Source organism: Harpia harpyja, chromosome 13 (genome assembly GCF_026419915.1).
Source record: "Harpia harpyja isolate bHarHar1 chromosome 13, bHarHar1 primary haplotype, whole genome shotgun sequence".
In the NCBI taxonomy this organism is placed as follows: domain Eukaryota; kingdom Metazoa; phylum Chordata; class Aves; order Accipitriformes; family Accipitridae; genus Harpia; species Harpia harpyja.
In genome coordinates, this window is record NC_068952.1 from 44,549,752 (window position 1) to 44,568,130 (window position 18,379).

At 42.3% G+C, this 18,379-nt stretch overlaps 1 protein-coding gene across 10 annotated transcripts in view; it reads right to left on the reverse strand.

Annotated features, from left to right (window-relative positions):
- AAK1 (AP2 associated kinase 1) overlaps positions 1 to 18,379 on the reverse strand; it is an 87,123-nt gene that overhangs the window by 46,390 nt on the left and 22,354 nt on the right. For all 10 annotated transcript variants that reach the window (XM_052806621.1, XM_052806623.1, XM_052806622.1 and 7 more), the window contains exons 3-7: positions 13,287 to 13,405; positions 11,089 to 11,197; positions 8,721 to 8,863; positions 3,013 to 3,134; positions 1,454 to 1,535 (exon numbers count right to left, since the gene is read on the reverse strand). In XM_052806621.1, coding sequence (XP_052662581.1) covers positions 1,454 to 1,535; positions 3,013 to 3,134; positions 8,721 to 8,863; positions 11,089 to 11,197; positions 13,287 to 13,405 — 575 coding nt within the window. The remainder of the gene's footprint in view (positions 1 to 1,453; positions 1,536 to 3,012; positions 3,135 to 8,720; positions 8,864 to 11,088; positions 11,198 to 13,286; positions 13,406 to 18,379) is intronic.

Genomic DNA, 18,379 nt, shown 5'->3' on the forward strand with positions numbered 1-18,379 from the left:
GCTGCTAGGTTATATCACCCTTCCATCTATTTCCGTGCTGCTTTTGACAGCAAGAACCACCACCTATTTCAAAAGAAAATACAGGTTTTGCACAAAGGGCTAATTATGAAACACTCCCACCATCTCAGAGGGGAGAGGGGGAAACATTTCCTAATCCTAAGCAACTCATCATCAGCTTATATCTTGTCATAGGATTTCACAATTAAATTGCACACTAGTTTAAAATAACCTCGATGAGGTTTGAGGAAAGGGAGGTTTCCAGCAGGACAAGTGCTGCAACAGGCCTTGAAGTTGAGGCCCCAGTGTGCACACCACCACACGCTTGTTTGGAAACACTCCATGGGTCACTAGAACAGAATTCCTTCCATGCCAGGAAGAGGTGAGCTATTTGACAGCCTTTGGGTCTCCACCTTTCCACATTATCACAGGAAGGAGCACAAATCCTAGGTTCTCCTCTGGCTGCCTTTGAGGCCCTGACAACCTTTTCATGCTGTTACAGCTGTAACCTTCCCTCTCTGGGTCTGTAACACCAAGGCGAGTGACCCGGCACTGGTACAGGGCCCAGTTCCACAAACCTCCTGCTGAACTCAGCGGTGCAGGAGCCCCACAGGAGCTGCTGCATTCCTGACTCCAGGCTGAGCTCACAGAGAGGACAGAGGACTCTTCCCAGCAGATGTCACGCCAGCAATTTTCCCCTTGTATATGCAGATGCAGAGCTATTGAGGATACATTAAAACTCTCCTTATACTGCTTCTGCCTTGTTACTTCCTAGCTCAGGGCTTCAGAAACCATACAAACATGCACTGAATTAGCATTTTAAACACCTCCCATTTGCTGAATTGCCACTACAAACAGCACAGACTTTTTTTTCATCTCCGTCCCAACTAAAGGGAAGCTTTCTATCCTTGATCAGGTTAGCCAGTAATGGATTACACCACAGTTGCATTTTGCTCTCAAGATGAAAAGCATGGCAAGATTGCACTGATCATTAGAAACAGCAGTGCAAAAGCTTGGTCTTTGGCCAGGTTTGACAACTCAGACCTGTGTTACACTGTCCAGGATTGCTCCTGGGGCGAGGTCTATTTTTGCAGTTTTCTACTAAATTCTGACCGGTAACTTTGATTTCACGTGTTTGCAACCCAACCCAGGCACAAGAAGTCACAATGCTCTGAATTTCATGGTTTAACTCTTAAGATATGAAATCAGGTTTGCACTGTTCTAAATTAAAACCACATGGGAGGTAGCATGCAAAGAAGCATGCAGGTTTTATCCACAAACCACCCTGCTCAGCAGTAACTCATCAGAAATGTCAAGCAGAGGAACTCTTTATTCAGAAACTGTCCAGTCTCTTATAGAAACTAGGTTAGCCCCAGCCAGACAGTTACCCTGTCATTACAGTAATGAAAGCAAGCTGCAGGCCAGTTGTATGATGTTAAGCAGTTTTTATACATACCCATATGTCTGCTTTTGTAGTAATAAGTTTGCCACTATACAGGTTGACCATTTCTGGTGCTCTGTAGGATAACGTAGTGTACCTGTAGCAGAAAGATCTATCAGTGAGTTCAAAGTGGATATCAGATGCATTTTCACTGTGCCATATTTCCAAATAATTCATCATTCACTCTTTCCCTATTCATTTTAGTGAAAGGGATACTAAAGAAGACAATCTATTGGAAAAATCTTTTAACAGCAGCATCTGCTATATACCTTTAACAATAAAACACTAACCACTGCAAACTGCCCTGTGAAACCAAAGCAGTAACCAAGATCCTTTCTAGAGCAAGCAATTTACTCACAAAACAGTACATTTTAAGAACTAGAACAGAAATATTCAAGGATTCAGAGTATTAACAGGGTCAGTAGTCAAATGTCCTCTGCAATGTCCTCACTGCTGGGGCTTTGGCCAACTGTATGAAAAAGATTGTAACCAGATACGTGGCTCCTGATAAATAGACTTCCATACCAGGACTCCTGCTCAGAGTCATTGTAAACAAGGGAAAGGTTATTTCCTATCTCAAACTATAGCTAGAATCTGCCTCACTTTAACAAATTACTACAAATAGAAAAGCTGGAAACTGTGCCACAGTTTAAGAGACTCTTATAATAAGATTTCCTATCAGTAGGTCTATAATTTCTGCTATGGCACCTTGCACGCTATTTACCTTGATCACAAGAAAGCATTGCTAAAGGCAAAGGTTTTGCAGGCTTGTTAATAAGTGTACAAATAGGGTATTCCAAAGGGACTGCAAAGTCAGACTAGGAGAGCTCTAAAAACTTCAGTCAAACAATCTAGGAAATCCATGCAGGTGTAATTGAATCCTAACAAAAAGGAGGCATTTGCACATATTTCTAACACGCTGTTTTCTAGCCAGAATATTGTATTAAGAGAACTCGAAAGTTTGCAGCAGTGATGTTGTTAAAACTAAAGCAAGACCAAGGACCTCGAGTCTGCTCCATTCTTGATCTAGGTCCTACTGAATTGCCAAGTTCCCTTTTTAAAGGCATCAGGGTGCACCTAGTTGCTAGCACTATAGCTGGTCGTGCATGGGGAGAAGAGGAGGAGCCAGACAAAACACCTCAAGGTCCTTACATTTTCTATGAAGAGCTGAGAAGTTAGGCCATGTGTTCCCTTAGTCACTGCAAGGATTTATGAAGAGTGGCTCACGGAGGACAGGGATTTTGTCATCTGCTGTACTGCAGTTCAAAGAAGCCAAGACAGATGAGGGACAGAGATAGACTGACCCCATACATAACAGAGCATGTCACTGCTTTGTCAAGGTGGGCAACTTCTCTGCATTAGTACGCTCAGTCTTTCAGGTCCAAAGCAATTACATCAAGCTCAATTTATTGTTTCACCTTCCCCCAGGCACTTATTTACCTGCAGCAGACACTTCTGTGCAGCAGCATCCAATCTGCTGCAACAGGCCTGAGTAAAATTTAGTCCCAGTACAAGAAAAAAATTACCCTTCAAATACAAACTATGTCTGAGTTGAAAAGAAAAAGCACACTTACTTTTTGATCTCCTCCTCTACCGCATTCACCCCTTCTGTTTGAGGGTTCTGGAATTTGTTAGTAGCACTTCCAAAGTCACACAGGACATAGTGCCCGCGATCATGCAGCAGGATGTTTTCAACCTGAAAGCATCACAGACAAATACAGAATCACTCAGAGAAAAAACAAAACAAAACAAAACATGTGTTTTCTTTAGATGAGCCACGGTTTTTAGTGCCTGAAGACATATCAGACACATCTGACATAAAAGCATAACATGACAGCAAAGAAAACACGCATCAAAACATCTCGTAAAATAGAAGTCAAATCGTGGAAGCATAGTTGTAACACCGCCTTCCATCCTGCCACCCCTCCCTTCTCCTTTTGCAAGCACATCACCTTGCCTCTACTAAGACTACTATGTGCTTCAGGACTAGAACTGTGTCCCAGTGTCTTTAGTGCTCAACTTCCCTGAGCTACTACGACCCACAGTCTGGCATCTGAATTTGGGACAGCTAATACAAGCTGTCCACAGCTTTATGAAGGGCTGTAACTCCTCGCTGCCTAGTGGGGCAGAGAGGAGGCAAATGGATGACAGCACACACACTTCTATGCTTTCTGAAATTATAATACATCTCCAGTTCTTTGCCTGCATTTCACCTGTCACTTTGGGTCTCATTCAAAACAAACCTCCGCTTATGCTCACACTTCAGTTGCTTATTATCAGAATGTGTTGGGTACCCTATACTCCCCAGACAGTGGTTGTATCAGCAGAGGTTCCTCCAGGCTGCTGAGAAGATGACCCCTTTCTTTTAAATATTATTTGGTAGGTTGAATCAGACAACTGAAACAAATGCTGAAACAAACACCTGGGATAGCTGAAAAATAAATAAATAAAATCAGCAGAGTCACTACCTTTCCCCCAAATACTCACACTTAATCATGCATTAACAAAAGTCTAGCTTGCATCCACCTAAGAAAGCTGTCTGTTTCGACACTGATATAAGATGTGGAAAAACCTGGGTTCAGTTCCTTGCTTTGGCAGAGCATCCCTGCATTCCAATTCCTCATCTATACAGTGGCATTAACAGTGTGTTGTCTCAAGAGAACGCAGACAATTTTTAACATATTTATCTTCAATCAATGTCAAATGCTCAGATACAACAGCAAGATAAAACATACTGCTCATATTTCAAAAAAATCACTACATAAGTTGTTCGCTAACAAAATCTTTTGTATGTAGAGCTCCCCATCAAGGATGATCTTTACAAGAAGGAAAGAAAAAGAAGTAGTCAGCATTTTAAGCATCAGAAAATGCAGCCAAATTAGAGCAGCTGAGGGGGGAAATGCTGGCTTGAAACCAAGGGTTAAACAACACCCCTTCCCCCCCTCTGCTATCCATCTGCTTTGAATAAAGCATTGCACACAGATGTTCTCCCCAGCAGATCAACACCAACAGCATTAGTCCCTATTCCCTGCAAATACTCAAATGTTTCCAGAAGAATCCTTCCACTTTATCTGGCTGAGAAGTCTGACATGACTTCTCACCAAAACACCCTCCAAGTATTATTAAACATCAGCACTGGACTATCTAGCAACCAGGCTTGTTCAGTAACTTCCAGGAGAAAAAAAAAAAAAAAACAAAAACCAAACCCAAAACACAAACAAACCCCCAAAAACAGCAGCAAAACAAAGTACCTGAATTACTGCTACTGACTGCCAGGCCACAGAAAACTGTCTTTTTAAAAGAGTATGGAGGTGCCTTCTTCCAAACACTCTAAAAGCCATAATCCAGTTTTCAGCACTGCCGAGCACTTACAACTCTGGCTGCAGTCTCTGACATGCCCAACACTGACAAAGTCAGATTTAGACGCCAAACAAAAATCTTCAAGGGAAACTATGAGTTGCCTGAAGTTTTGTTAGTTACAGAAAGTAGCTAGCTTCTGTCTTTGCTCTCTGAAACAAACACCTTTCTTCAGTAAAACACTGCACAGACACAGAGTGGCAAGGGATAAGGATAAGGCTTTAACTAGCAAAATCAAGACGCGTTATCCTCTCATGAAACCAATGGCTTCTAAGGCCGGTATTTTTAAGTTCAGGTAGCAATTTGGGAGGGATGCACGACCAAGGTACACTTTCCGACTGCTTTCTGGCGCCTTCAGGTCTCTTTAGAGATGTTTCAACTTCCCTTCCTCCCCTGGCACCATTCACTATTTATTCACTATTTACTTCTGAAAGCTTATTTAGTATTTCATAGCAAAGAAATGAATGCAATGTGACATCTCAGAGCACTAACTGACTTTGGCACAGGCATATTCTTAAACATAGTTGATACAAAGGTTTACCATTAGAAGACTGAACAATTTAACATATCACACTCTCAACACAGATCCACTCGAACAAATTCCAGGCAAAGGCTTGTTGGTGGCATCAGGGCAAGACTTGGCATTACAAAGAAGGTTGACGGAAGAAAGCACAGAGATAACAGCAGCACTGCATGACTATCTTATCACACCACAAAGTGCAACACTGGAAGGCCTCCTGCTAAAATGAAAGCAGAAGAAACTAAATCCTTAACATGAGAGCACAACCTTCTGGTTAATTCAGAATGTAGGGAGAGGAAAAAAGAAAGATATTTTGATCAACAGCATCCTCCAGGTTGACTGACACAGTATTTTGCTGTATCCTGCTGTGTCTACTACAAGACAAATCAGCCACTCATCTGCAAGCCAGTCATCTACTCCTGCAACCAGATGGGTTCAGACTACCAGAAGCATCATAGGTAGAAGTGGGAGACCTCTCACTGCAGAAAGCTCTGAGCTGTAGAAATCAAAGTTGGCTCTAAGATAGTGCTTTGAGCAATATGCGTTATAGGATGCGAGACTGGGAAGACAAAGTTAAATATAAAACAAGTTATGCAAACAACTGCCACTAGGTATAGGGTAGCAGCGTAAATTGTTATCGTCAGTCCTAGATAGATTTTCCACTCCCTCCACCTCACTAAATACTCCTCTGGGGTCTGACAATTACAGTTTCTCTGCAGAGATTCCAACTTCAAAGCAGAGACTTCACAACCAGGGTAATACAACAGCCAGAAGAAGATTTGGCCATTTGTTCTTCGCTGTTAAAAGGCCTAACCTAAAGGTATAGGAAGTGTTCTTACTCCAGAGAGAGAAGAACAAAAATAAACTTTTTAGGGATTGCCCTGCAGCAGCAATGGCTATGAACCCTGAGGGTGAGGAAAATATCTGCAAGAACAAGCAAAGGTAACCACGCAAGGCAAGCCTACTGCCAGTAAGCTTACACTGCCTCTACAGGGGTCCTAACTAGGGCAGAGGCAGCACATGAGGGGCTTCCTAGTTTTTAGGAAAAAGCAGCATCAATACACGGCCTGTGGCAGTCAATCAAAGCACATCAAACTAAACATCACACCCTGTACGGGCACATCATGCCATAAGCACACAGGGACAGACTGACACAGCACCTGAGAGTTAACCATCAGATCAGGAAAGAAAACCTTAAACACACACAGAGATGGCATACTACCTTTCTCCTGGCCTTTATTTGCAGCGAGATGTCCACTTTTGCCTATAGGCATGCTGCTTAAAGGTGCTGCTGTCCCCAGCCGTTGGTCACTTCATAGAATCGTATCACAGAATGGTTTGGGTTGGAAGGGACTTTAAAGATCATCTAATTCCAAGCCCCTTCCCATGGGGCAGGGACACCTTCCACTAGACCAGGTTGCTCAAAGCCCCATCCAACCCGACTTTGAACACTTCCAATGATGGGGCATCCACAACTTCTCTGGGCAACCTGTCCCAGTGCCTCACTACCCTCATAGTGAAAAATTTCTTCCTTATATCTAATCTAAATCTACCTTCTTTCAGTTTAAAGCCCACTTCCCATCAGCTGGAGACTGTGCCAACAGGAGTTGTTCTGCTTCAGGCAAAGCCTGTTGGGTTAATTCAAAATCACAGCCACAGGCCACTGAAACTAATCCAGCTGTGTTTGTCTGAAAGGGCTTAAACACTATTCACACGATTCTTTTTGCTGGCAGAGCTCTCTGGGCAGGAACCTCCAGCATTAGAGCAACATCAAAGAGCTGGAAGGCAAAAAAAGCCTCCAGTCCCCACACAGATGTCTGCAAAGTCAACATCTACCCACTCTTCAGCAGGGTTATGTTCACCCCAACAAAACACCTAGCCGACAGATACCTTTCGTTACACTCAGAACTTGTGCAAAACTCCTCTGGCCCTTGATCTCTCTTGGAATTGCAGGTCCCCCTTGGCATTATTAAATTTGAACTCACAGTCAAAACATATCTAAATCATTACTTCTGTGTTAGTACTTAGATCCCCAATTGCGACTAGAGCTCCAGAGGTCATCATGACAGAAATAATACAATATTCAACTGGGAAAAATGTCTCAAAGCAGAGAAGAGCCAACTCTCTGACCTTGGGCACAGCTTACCAAGAGCCAGGCCTTGCAAAAACTTTACTGATCTAAGCACACAGTAGTGGGCTGGACATCAGACTGTAACAGTCCGTTTCAACTGCAACTCAGTGTAGAAAGTAATGCTCAAGATCAACTCACTAATCCATCACAGATGTGCCAGAATTTATTCACATGCCACACAATGAGTTTGTTCTTTATTAAAAAACCCCAGGGATCCACCAAAAAGGTAACAGCAGGGGTTAATATCAACTGGAGAGGTCCCTGTTCCTAAGCCTCATCCTCTCACCCCAGTTTTCCTTGCCTATACAAACTCCTGCAAGATGCCCACAGACCTTAACAGCTTTAAATCCAGGCCTCAAATTTATAAGACTCCACCTGTTTCACTCTAGAAAAACAGATGTCAGACTTGTTTCATATACTCAAACTGACTGAGCTGTGGGGTCACAATCATTTCAAACATGCTAAAGCATACCCTGAAGATTTTTTTCCCCTGCGCTACCTGGCTCTCATTGGCTCATGTGGCGTCTTTTGCTCCTATAAAACGATGGCCAACAGCACAAAACAAACATCTGTTGAGGGCTCTGAAAAAAGAACCTGACCCACAAAGCACATCTGAATTTCAAATGTACACAGGAGCCTCCTTCTTGGCTGAATATATCATTCAGGCATTTTACAAGCTAGTTGAGAGGAAAGGGAACATCTTTTTGTTTGTTTGTTTGATTATAGGCATGGGATTTTTCAAAAGCTCTCCCTGCTGGCCCAGCTCTGTTCCCAGCTAAGCACACAGAATTTCACAATGCACTTTCATGGTCAACAGAGAGCTAGAGGCCAGTTTCAAAAGCTTCTTATGACTCCTGCCCCAAGGCCGACATCTCTGGAGGGATCCTTTTAATGTGGGTCCAGGAAACAAATTTACAGCATGTTTTTTGTGAACTACCTTATAACACCAATAGAGTTTCAGGTGGTAGAAAGTCACCGTGAATAATTCATCAGATACATTCTGGCACATCTCCTGTGCAAAACAGAATTATTCACAAACATTTGTGTCTTTTAAGTAGATCTATAGATGGTAAACATATGGTAAGCAGCAATGAGAGGCTCATTCTTTTTTTTATCTTCCAATAGAGAGAGGTATTTATGTTCACTTTTCCTCATTACTAACAACAGAAACACAGTACTGGTATTCAAAGCCTGCCTGCCATGGCGTAGGCAGCAGACACACACGTTAAGGAGGATGCACGCTCCCTGCTGTATTACTGGAGTCCACAACTCACCTTCAAATCCCTGTGGATTATTGGCGTTTTACACTGATGCAACCTGGCTACAGCTTCACAGGTGTCGCAGAAGATCTGCAGGACCTCATTCTCCGTGAACCCTGTCTGCAGGCGTTGGTTCATGAGGTTCACCACTTGACCTCCTGAGGAGAAACAGACACCAAGAATCAGAGCAGGTATGCAAAATGAGGTCTGGCCTGGTCTAAGCCCCAATCCCACCAGAGATAACTTGTCTTAGTCTGCTCCCCATCAAACCGTGGCTGTACAGTCAGCGCACAAGTAGTTCATGAGTTCAAATTCAAAATTCGCACCAAGCCTTCCCCAGAGGCTTTTTGCAATCTGCCTACTCATCTTGTTTCATTCTCATTTCCTCGCCTAAATCCCAGGGAGTTTTCCCTATCTGCCGGCAGGCATTACATCTCATCTCATCTTTGAACAGTGCTTCAAGAGCAGCAAGTTAGCTTCTAAGGCCCACATTCACCTGGCTGTGTTAAGACTCAAATGTAATTCTGCCTAAGCTGCATTTTTTTCTTTCTTCTTCAAAATAAGACGTTTTTGTCAGACTAAAGGAATAAAAGGCTTAATTTGGGGCACCCACAGTCCACAAAATAGTTTGCCACATGTAAGCAAGAGGAAGGAGGAAGGGATACGCTCAAAAAACCCATACACTACTAAGTGGCTTGGCTAAAGTCACAGACTGGCAAAAAAACCTAAAAATCCATCTATAATAAGGGAAACTCCAGGCAAACAAAAGCAAGTTTTCATGAATGAGTCCTGAATTTGCCTCAACTTTGAGGTTTTGTTGCTGTTAAAGCGTTTCCAAAACAATCCACACAGAGGATTCTTCCCCCTCAAAACACCCCATATACAGAGAAAAAAAACTCCTTTCTGAACCTTTGGCAAAACAAAACTGTATCATTTCACATGACAAGTATCAGAAAACTTTATTTCCATGGTACAAAAGAAAAGCTCAGCTTAAAAAATAGTACAGCTGTGAACATTTCGCACTCAAAATGAGTGCAGTTCTGCACACAAAGACACACTGATTTGGTCTGGAAACTGTTTGACACAACGGAAAAGTAACAAGGGAAGATCCAACGTATAACAGCAACTCCTGTGCTTCAGTCTGAATGTTAGAGACAGAGACAGGCGTATGCCAAGCAGAGCATCTGGCAAAAGCAAGCCACGTGAAAAATACCACCTTGCAGCTCTCCTCCTTTCAGATGGAAGGAAAGGCCTTAGAAAGATGGATTTTACTTCATCAGCCCAAAGTCTGGCACAGAGGGGAGGCTAATGCAGCTGGAGGGAGTGCATTCTGAATTGCTATAGTTTGCACTTCACTCCACAGTGGGGTCTGCAACATGGAGCTGAGTATGTATTTACTAGCACTGCCAGGCCTATTTCTTACAACAAGCCTTGTGATCTTTAGGTTTAAGCTTACAGGGAGCTTACGTAATGAATCCCTCAGCAAAACTACAAGTAAGGTTCTTCCTTTTACCAGCAAACAAACCCAGTGCAAGTTAGTCAAGATTCCTGCATCAAAACGAAGCAGCGAAGAAGGCATGGCAGAACAGAAAGCTGTACCATTAAACGTTTAAAGGCATTTTAGCATCTAGTTGTTCTTGCTACAATGCACCTGGCTTCAGTTAAAAGCTGAACAATCCCAAGAATACCTGTTTCCATCAGCTGCCACCATCCAAAACAGCCACAGACTTCTGAAGTCACCTGGCCAAAACATTATTTTTGCTTAACACTATTCCTGCGAGAGGCATTTGAGCACAGCACATGCGTCATTTTCCAAACACCACATCCTAGCCACAAGAGATCAAAGCTTTGGGACAGCTGGAAAAGACTGGAAGAGCCTGTCCGGCTAGAGACAGCCAAGCAAAAAGGTCAGAGGTAAAAGGAGTACTTTTCAGCTTCACATTATCCATTTCATGCTTCTTCCAGAACAATCCTAAGTCAGGCTGAAGTGGAAAAAAGCTTGCAATATGACAAAGTGAAGAAGAATTTCATTCCACAGCCTGGCAGCTTTAGAAGAGCCACTTCTTGTGCGGACCAGCCTACGGAAAACAGCAATATATATTTAAGGGTTCTCCTTCACAACAGAAAGGATCTAGGACCACCCTGAGCAGGGACAAAGGTGGTACCAATCCCATTAACAGAGTCAGCATAGCTTCACATATCATCCACTTCCCTGCACCTAGTTTTGGCTTTGCTTTGTTCAGAATGGTTCCTTGGTAGCCAAGGAAGGGCTAGGCCTAGGAACAGTTTTGGTTTTTTTTAAAGGAAGATGTTGTGCAAGTTTCCTGTAAGCACTGAAAAGGGACAAATCTACCAATGAGTAATATGTTGAGCCCACACTCACCTCGACAGTAGTCCATTAGTATCAGCACTTCCCATACATCACCACTGCTTACTGAGTTTATACTGGAATCAATGTATCCAACAATGTTCTTGTGGCCAGATAGATCCCGCTGTAAGATAAATAAATTCAAAGCATAAACCAGCCATACAGAGTGAGCAATATTTTAATCTGGTTCCTCTACACTGCACAGCTTTCCTAGCTCTTCTCCTGTGTAGGCGCAAGCTTCTGTCACTTTGGATTAATCGTCACGCAAAACTCAAACAAACCTGAGGTCTGTCTCTACCTGTTTTCCTTCCAAAAGGATTTGAGACAAACAGCAGAGAAACAGCCAACCTGACGAACTAACTTGTTCAGTGATCAGTCCACATTTTTGCATGTTCCCTCAGATGGCCCAGGCCAAGCCACCTGGAGCTGCTCCTCCTTTATGGGGAGGGGAGAACAAGGCAGATGTTTTGTGGTGGCCACGCACTTTAAATGTTGTGCTTACTGTTCTCACCTCCTTCCACTCTTCTGCTGGCAAACAGCGTCTCAAATCTTCTCATGCTCAAAAAAAACCCACTAAGGTAATAAAATAAATTTTAACCTTGCTTTTAGAAGTACCTTATTTTAAGTAACTCAGTGGATTAAAGCACAAGTTCTCGTATCAATGACTTATCCATGACACATGCTAAACCTGCAGGGAAAAGTCATTCCTTTGGGACTGCCAGCTTCACACACACTCCCAGGTGTGATAGCCAGTCCAGTTCAATGTTCAGCTTCACCAGTAAAAGAAATCAAGATTCTGCTGGCCACATTCTGCTGTAATGCTGTAGGGTTGCAAAAAGTGCAGTTAAGTTTAAAATACTTATTCATTGCACAAAAGCTAGGAAGAAGAAAATATGTCCTTTTAGTGACGTACTGGTTCTTCAGGGCAAATATTAGTGCTTACGATAAGATTCAGTACAGGAGCAAGTGGACCTGCCAGGTAAGAAGGATACTTCTCACCCTCAATTTCCAGGTTAGCCACACATTTCAAAGAGGCACCAAAGACATGGAGACAGTGGAAAGCACCGGCAAATAAAATCCCAGTAAACAAGCTTTGTGAGCACAGCTAAAACCTTTGATATAAGATCTAATCGCAAATTTTCCCATGTAGCTTTAGCTATGGCAATGACAAAGCATGCCCAAAAGCTTCAGTGCACTATCACACAAACTCCAGAAGGTAACTTTAAAGGTATTAGCCTAGGTAAAAGCTACTTCAAAAAACCACATCCAGAATTGCTACAGGTAGAAGCTTCTGATATGAAGATCATCTACCCCAAACCTACAACTCAAGTTGTAAGTTAGCAGAATGAGGATTGTCTATTTCCTTCCCCACCTCACAGTTGCTCTAAATGTTCATCAATATCTTTGAATACAACTTCAAAAGTGGCACTTTCCATGTTTACCAGGCTCCAAACAAGACTAAGAAAATTTATTTGGATCATCTCAATTTTTTTCTTTGTTTAGAGACACTAAGTTTAAAACAGCTCTTTAAAAATAGCTATCCTATCATCTAACTCCTTGTACCCAATAATCTAGAGAAACATCCCAGTGCTTATTATAAATACTTCCCTGTTTCAAAAGCCCAGGCAGTATACTACCCCACAAATACTGTTTTAATCTATCAACCTCTCCAATACAGAGACAGCCTTCATCCCAACCCAAAAGATAAGAAGCTGTTGTGATACAAATTCATCTCAGGATGGAGGTCTTCCATTCATGCACTGATTCGAGTTCAAGGACAGTTACATCAGAATCATCAGCCTTTTCTGATGAAGTCTAAAAGGCTGAAGACTTTAGCCCTGAACTGAAGATTGTTAGACTTTGAAGTCTAACACACCCAACCATGCTCAGCTCTTCAGCTCTTCCTCTTCCCATTAAGTTGTGGGCTTGACTCGGGAGTTTTTTCCTCCCCGCATTTTCCTGAAGTTCCCTCTGCTTTTTCAGCTACCATGTTTTTCTTGTCCACTGGAACTATTTACATTTTAAATAATTCAAGATGAGATTTGCACATAGTCACATAACTCCAGGAGTTAGGTCTTTCCAAAGAGAGACAGTTTTGCTAAGAAAACCCACAGTTTGCGACATGGTGCTACACAGATCACAGGCAAAAGGTGAGCAGGCTCTCACACCATTCCACTCCCGGTCTGAGGCCCCAGTACGCAGTGGTGACTTACCATGATTTGGATTTCTCTTTTGCAGACTTGCAAGTCGTACTCGTTATTGACATACATCCGCTTCAGGGCACATTTCATTCCATTGTTAGTCCTCACAAGAAACACTATTGCAAATCCTCCTGCAGAAGACATAAAATCATCCTATTCATTAACAAAGAAACCTCTTGGTCCTTGCTTCCAACCTTGTCCCTCCCTCCATCTCCCTTCAGAGTACAGTCAGAAGGGGGAGGGCACTTGGCAGCTACCAACAGAGCTGTGGTGGGAGCACCCCTTACATGTGCTTAGCTCCAGAGCTTCCAACTCTGCCTAGACAGTTATTTCTGGGAACTAAAAGGAATCCAAGGGGGCAATTAATGGAAGCAAAGTTAACATTTAACATCTCCGTAAAAACAAGCAATTACACCGGTTACTTGTCCTGCCAGACAGTCCTTCATTGCTCCATTAATTTCCATTATGAAGAAGAAAGCTGAAGTATAAACAGCAACGTTGCCTTGGACAGAAATCAGAGCTACAGATCACCCACTGAACTACTAAAGGCCTAAACTTAAAAGGCTTCCCAACTCTTGAAACATCTAAGTTACATTACAAAGCTGATTTGTGCAAGAAGCAGAAGAAACCCATCTCCCACACATGGTTTGATGTTAGTGCTTTTAAAAAAGGACAGAAGAACAAGGAAAAAAGAAAAACTAACACAATTCATTTTGTGGTCATTGCTATTAGTAAAGTCAGGACTCCCAGGACATACTTGACTTGTTTAGGATGAAAGCCTTTCATCTCTGTTAGCAATGCATCAAAATATATGAGTTTTACATTTGTAGTCCTGGACAGAAATAGGAAGCTGGTTGAGGATGGAGGTATATAGGCATCAAAGTTTTGCACCTGGCTCCCAGAGATCAGAATGAATCAGAACAAAAAAGTCGCACGTATCCAAGTAGCCAAGAATTGCTGCACAATGGTAAAAAGAGAAGCATGACGACATTGTCGATACCACAACCTAACAGCATTTCATATGCTCTCCATTACCTTACAGCACATATTTCTTTTATGCTTAAGGATTTCTAAAGAATCAGCTCAATAGTAAGTTATGATTCAGTGCTGCTGTAGCATTCAGAAGTCCCACGACACCAAGAACTGTAGTCACACACCGTAAAAAACTAGTCACATCCCAAAGAATTCTCATTTTAAAAGTTTGAGCCCTTTGGTGAATCCCGTTCTTTACAAGCTGCCACAAACCATCAGATCAACAAGACTTATATAGTTACATTTGACATGTTTGTACATAATTACTACTAGCACTTAATTTAGCACTTAAATGAGTTCCTCCCCATCACGTAAAATGTGACAAGCAAGAAAGCCGTATTTCGGTAAAATTTACTGTTAAAATAGGTTGCATTTGACAGCTGCAGTCTTGCAACAACTGGTGTTTACAAGCTGTTAACCAATCAAACACCACAGCCAAAAGGCCCACTGAAGCTTTTACTAAAACTGGCATTTATTTTTACTAAGAAGAGATTGAAAAAGAGCAAATGACCAGACGGCGCTGCTGTATTCAAAGTATAACCCTCCCCATTTGTTATCAGACAGCTTTTATGGCACCCATTACAGCCCATCTTCCAAAACAACCACAGAAGTTACACATGCAAATAACATGCCTCTCAGCACCAGAGCTGTTAGACAAAAAAATCTCTCTTAGCATGCAAAAACCTTAGTTTTACACATCATAGTTTGTCATAGGAACTAGACCAGGTTTTCCAAGGAAGCCCCATCAACTTTTAGAAGCAGAACTAACTGGAAACAGCCTGTCCTGGTTTTGGCTGGGATAGTGTTAATTTTCTTTCTAGTAGCTGGTATACTGTTGTGGTTTGGGTTCAGTATGAGAATAATGCTGATAACACACTGGTGTTTTCAGTTGTTGCTAAGTAGTGTTTATACTAAATCAAGGATTTTTCAGCTTCTCACACCCAGCAAGCAAGAAGGCCGGAGGGGCACAAGAAGTTGGGAGGGGACACAGCCAGGACAGCCGACCCAAACTGGCCAAAGGGATATTCCATACCATGTCACATCACACCCAGTATATAAACTGGGGGGAGTTCACCTTGGGGGTGCAGATCGCTGCTCGGGAACTAACTGGGCATCAGTCGGCAAGCGGTGAGCAATTGCATTGTGCACCACTTGTTTTGTATATTCCAATCTTTTATTATTATTCTTGTCATTTTATTGTTATTATTATCATTGTTATTTTATTCCTTTCTGTCCTATTAAACTGTTCTTATCTCAACCCACAAGTTTTACTTTTTTTTTTTTTTTTTTTTTTCCTGATTCTCTCCCCCATCCCACTGGGTGGGGGGAAGTGAGCAAGCGGCTGCCTGGTGCTTAGTTGCTGGCTGGGGTTAAACCATGACACAGCCCCAGAGAACTTGCAAAAAGATGCAACAGAAGGAAGAAAAAAACACAAAAAAGAAAAAAAGAGTGTCAGGACTTCAATTAAAGGTCTTAAAAAACTATAACCAGGCTGCAAAATGGATATTCAAATTCAGAAAAATGGGACATGGCTCTGCGATACACGAAGCCATACAGATGCTGCTCACTCCTGCCAGAGAGGGTTTTAAAACCCTTGTAACTCTGGAGGGCCTCATTTCTTTATAGTGCTCAAATTCAGACACAAAAATAACCCCGACTCTCTCCCTTAAGCTGCTTCAACTCGAGGATCTCAAATTACAAGTCATTTTTAAGAACTCCTAAACCCGCAGCAGTAGCCTTATTGTTCTACCCTAGCCACATTTGTCTCATTTCTGGAGAACAAATCTGCACATCCCGCTGTGCTATCTTTAGCTTAAAGGATGTCTATGTTGAAAAAAGCAAAACAGCACTCTACTGCTTCCCCCTGCCCCTCCTATAACCCACAATGGAGCCAGCAAGAAATAAGGGACCCATAACCGGCACCACTTCCTCAATCCCTACTTTCTTAACACATTATGCTTTTTAAAATCATCGGAGAGATCAGGTTTGGACTTATTTTTTTAATTTCTGCACAATATTTCCACGGACCACAGATAAAATCTAGAGAAAACATTAAACAAAAAAAAAAATTGTCTTTTTTTCTATTACAGAGTCTCAGTCGTCATCGAAACTTTTTGGGAATCACAGACTTTTTTTTTTTTTTTCTTCTTCTCCCAAATGAGAAAGTCATAAGTCATCCATCCTCTCCAGGAGTTCAATTCCCTTCCCACAGCTCCTCCTGCCAGGCCTGGAGGCCAGCAGGATACTGTGTCTCTGTTTACAGTGCCACACTCAGCAGAAAGAAACATGAGCTGAGCAGCAAAAACAGATGAATTAAAATTTTTAAAAAAGAAAAGCAGATCCATCAAATTCAAGGACCTTCATCTTCTAAATCTTTGCTTCAGCTGAAGTGGGACTGGTACCTCTTCAGACCAACTGCTCATGTCTCATTAGCAAAGTTTTGGGCAAGGTACCTTTCCTCTAGTCTGTGCTAATTAACAAAGTCACTCCTAGAGCACCCTCGCTAGAATATGTACATCAGGCTATTTTGCTTACATGCAACCAGGGCCAAGTGACAAAGAAAACTGTAGTCTATGCAACGGAGAACATAGCTAAACCATCCTGTGAGCTCCAAGGAAAGAGAAATTTAGAATCTAAAATAAATAAATACAAATTAAGTAAGTTAATGCTTTCTGATACAGGACTGCAACATCAACACATCGGCACCTGACAGAAACATGGCCTGGAGCATCTTCCAGATGGAGCAACGAGAGACGAATACGTCAGCTTGAGCCGCATCCAAGGAAGAGGAAGCCTGCAACATTTGCGGAGTTGTCACAGTGCTTACACAAGTCGCAGGAAAATTACATCCTCATGTCCTTCTCTCCCTTACCTTTAACTCCCACAAACTTCAGCTGACGACACCACACATGGAAGCTGTGCAAAATCATTTAACTTACTTTGTCTGCAAATACACCTACCAATTTGGTTACTTTATTATTAAACTCCCACTGACTGCAGATTAAAGCATGACAATTTTGCTACTAATAAAAGCAGCATGCTTCTCTCCAGAGAAAACAAGTATTGATTTAATCAGGGTACATACAGCAATTTTTGCACAGCAATCTAGAGTAAGCGATGCTGCCATCAGAGAAGCAAAATTTGATGATCCACATCCCTTCAAGAGAGGGTGCAGGTTTTACTCTCTAAACAACTAATACATCATCTGGTCCGATAGCCTCAGTTAAAATAGACCACAATATTCCTTCCAAACTACAGTTTACCGAGCCCAGGTTCTGACTGTATCCAGGATTTAGTCCAGAAAGGCACAACATAATCAAGAATGTCTAACTTCTCTCAGGTAGTCATTCCACATTTAAATCAGAAAAGGTGTGAAAAATACCATCCTAATTTGAATTTCTCTGCATTTATTACACCTTCCACTGCTAATTGGCTTTAGTACTGCCAGTTTTGCATGCAGAGAATGGGACTGCGAAACACTCAGTAAAACAGCAGGAAGATGAGGGAAGCTGAAAGGGATAGAAAAAGAGCACAAAGAACAGTGGCTTCTTGCCACGCTCTCCATACAAAAATGGCTCTAGAAATACAAGATAGCAGGACTTACGGGCCAATTTTAAGAATACCAAGAACCTACACCTGCAAACTGGCTTGCAAAGGACAGGGCAGCAGGTGCACAGGCAGGGCAAAGAAATCAGGCCACAAGCTTTCATGCATTGCACACATATTTACAGAAACAGGGCTTGATCACATCCATGCACCAGAGCAAATCAGAGCTACGACAGGAATCCAGCTCCTTCCAGGAGTGTTTCAGGCTGCAGGTCTTCCCAGGCCAAGGTCAGAGCTATAGGTGTATCTGCTTATAGGCTTCTCATGCAACAGCCGCCGTATATCTGAATGCCTGGAAATGGCAGGGATGCCCTTAGTGGTCTGTACCTAGACCTAGAGAGATTTCCTTTTACATTTCTTGTGCACAAGAGATGATTTTGGAGCTTTGGACCTCCCAAGTCCCTCACACTTTTATTACTGACTGCTCACAAACTGCACATCCTGCTAAAGAAAATAGCACTTGCCAG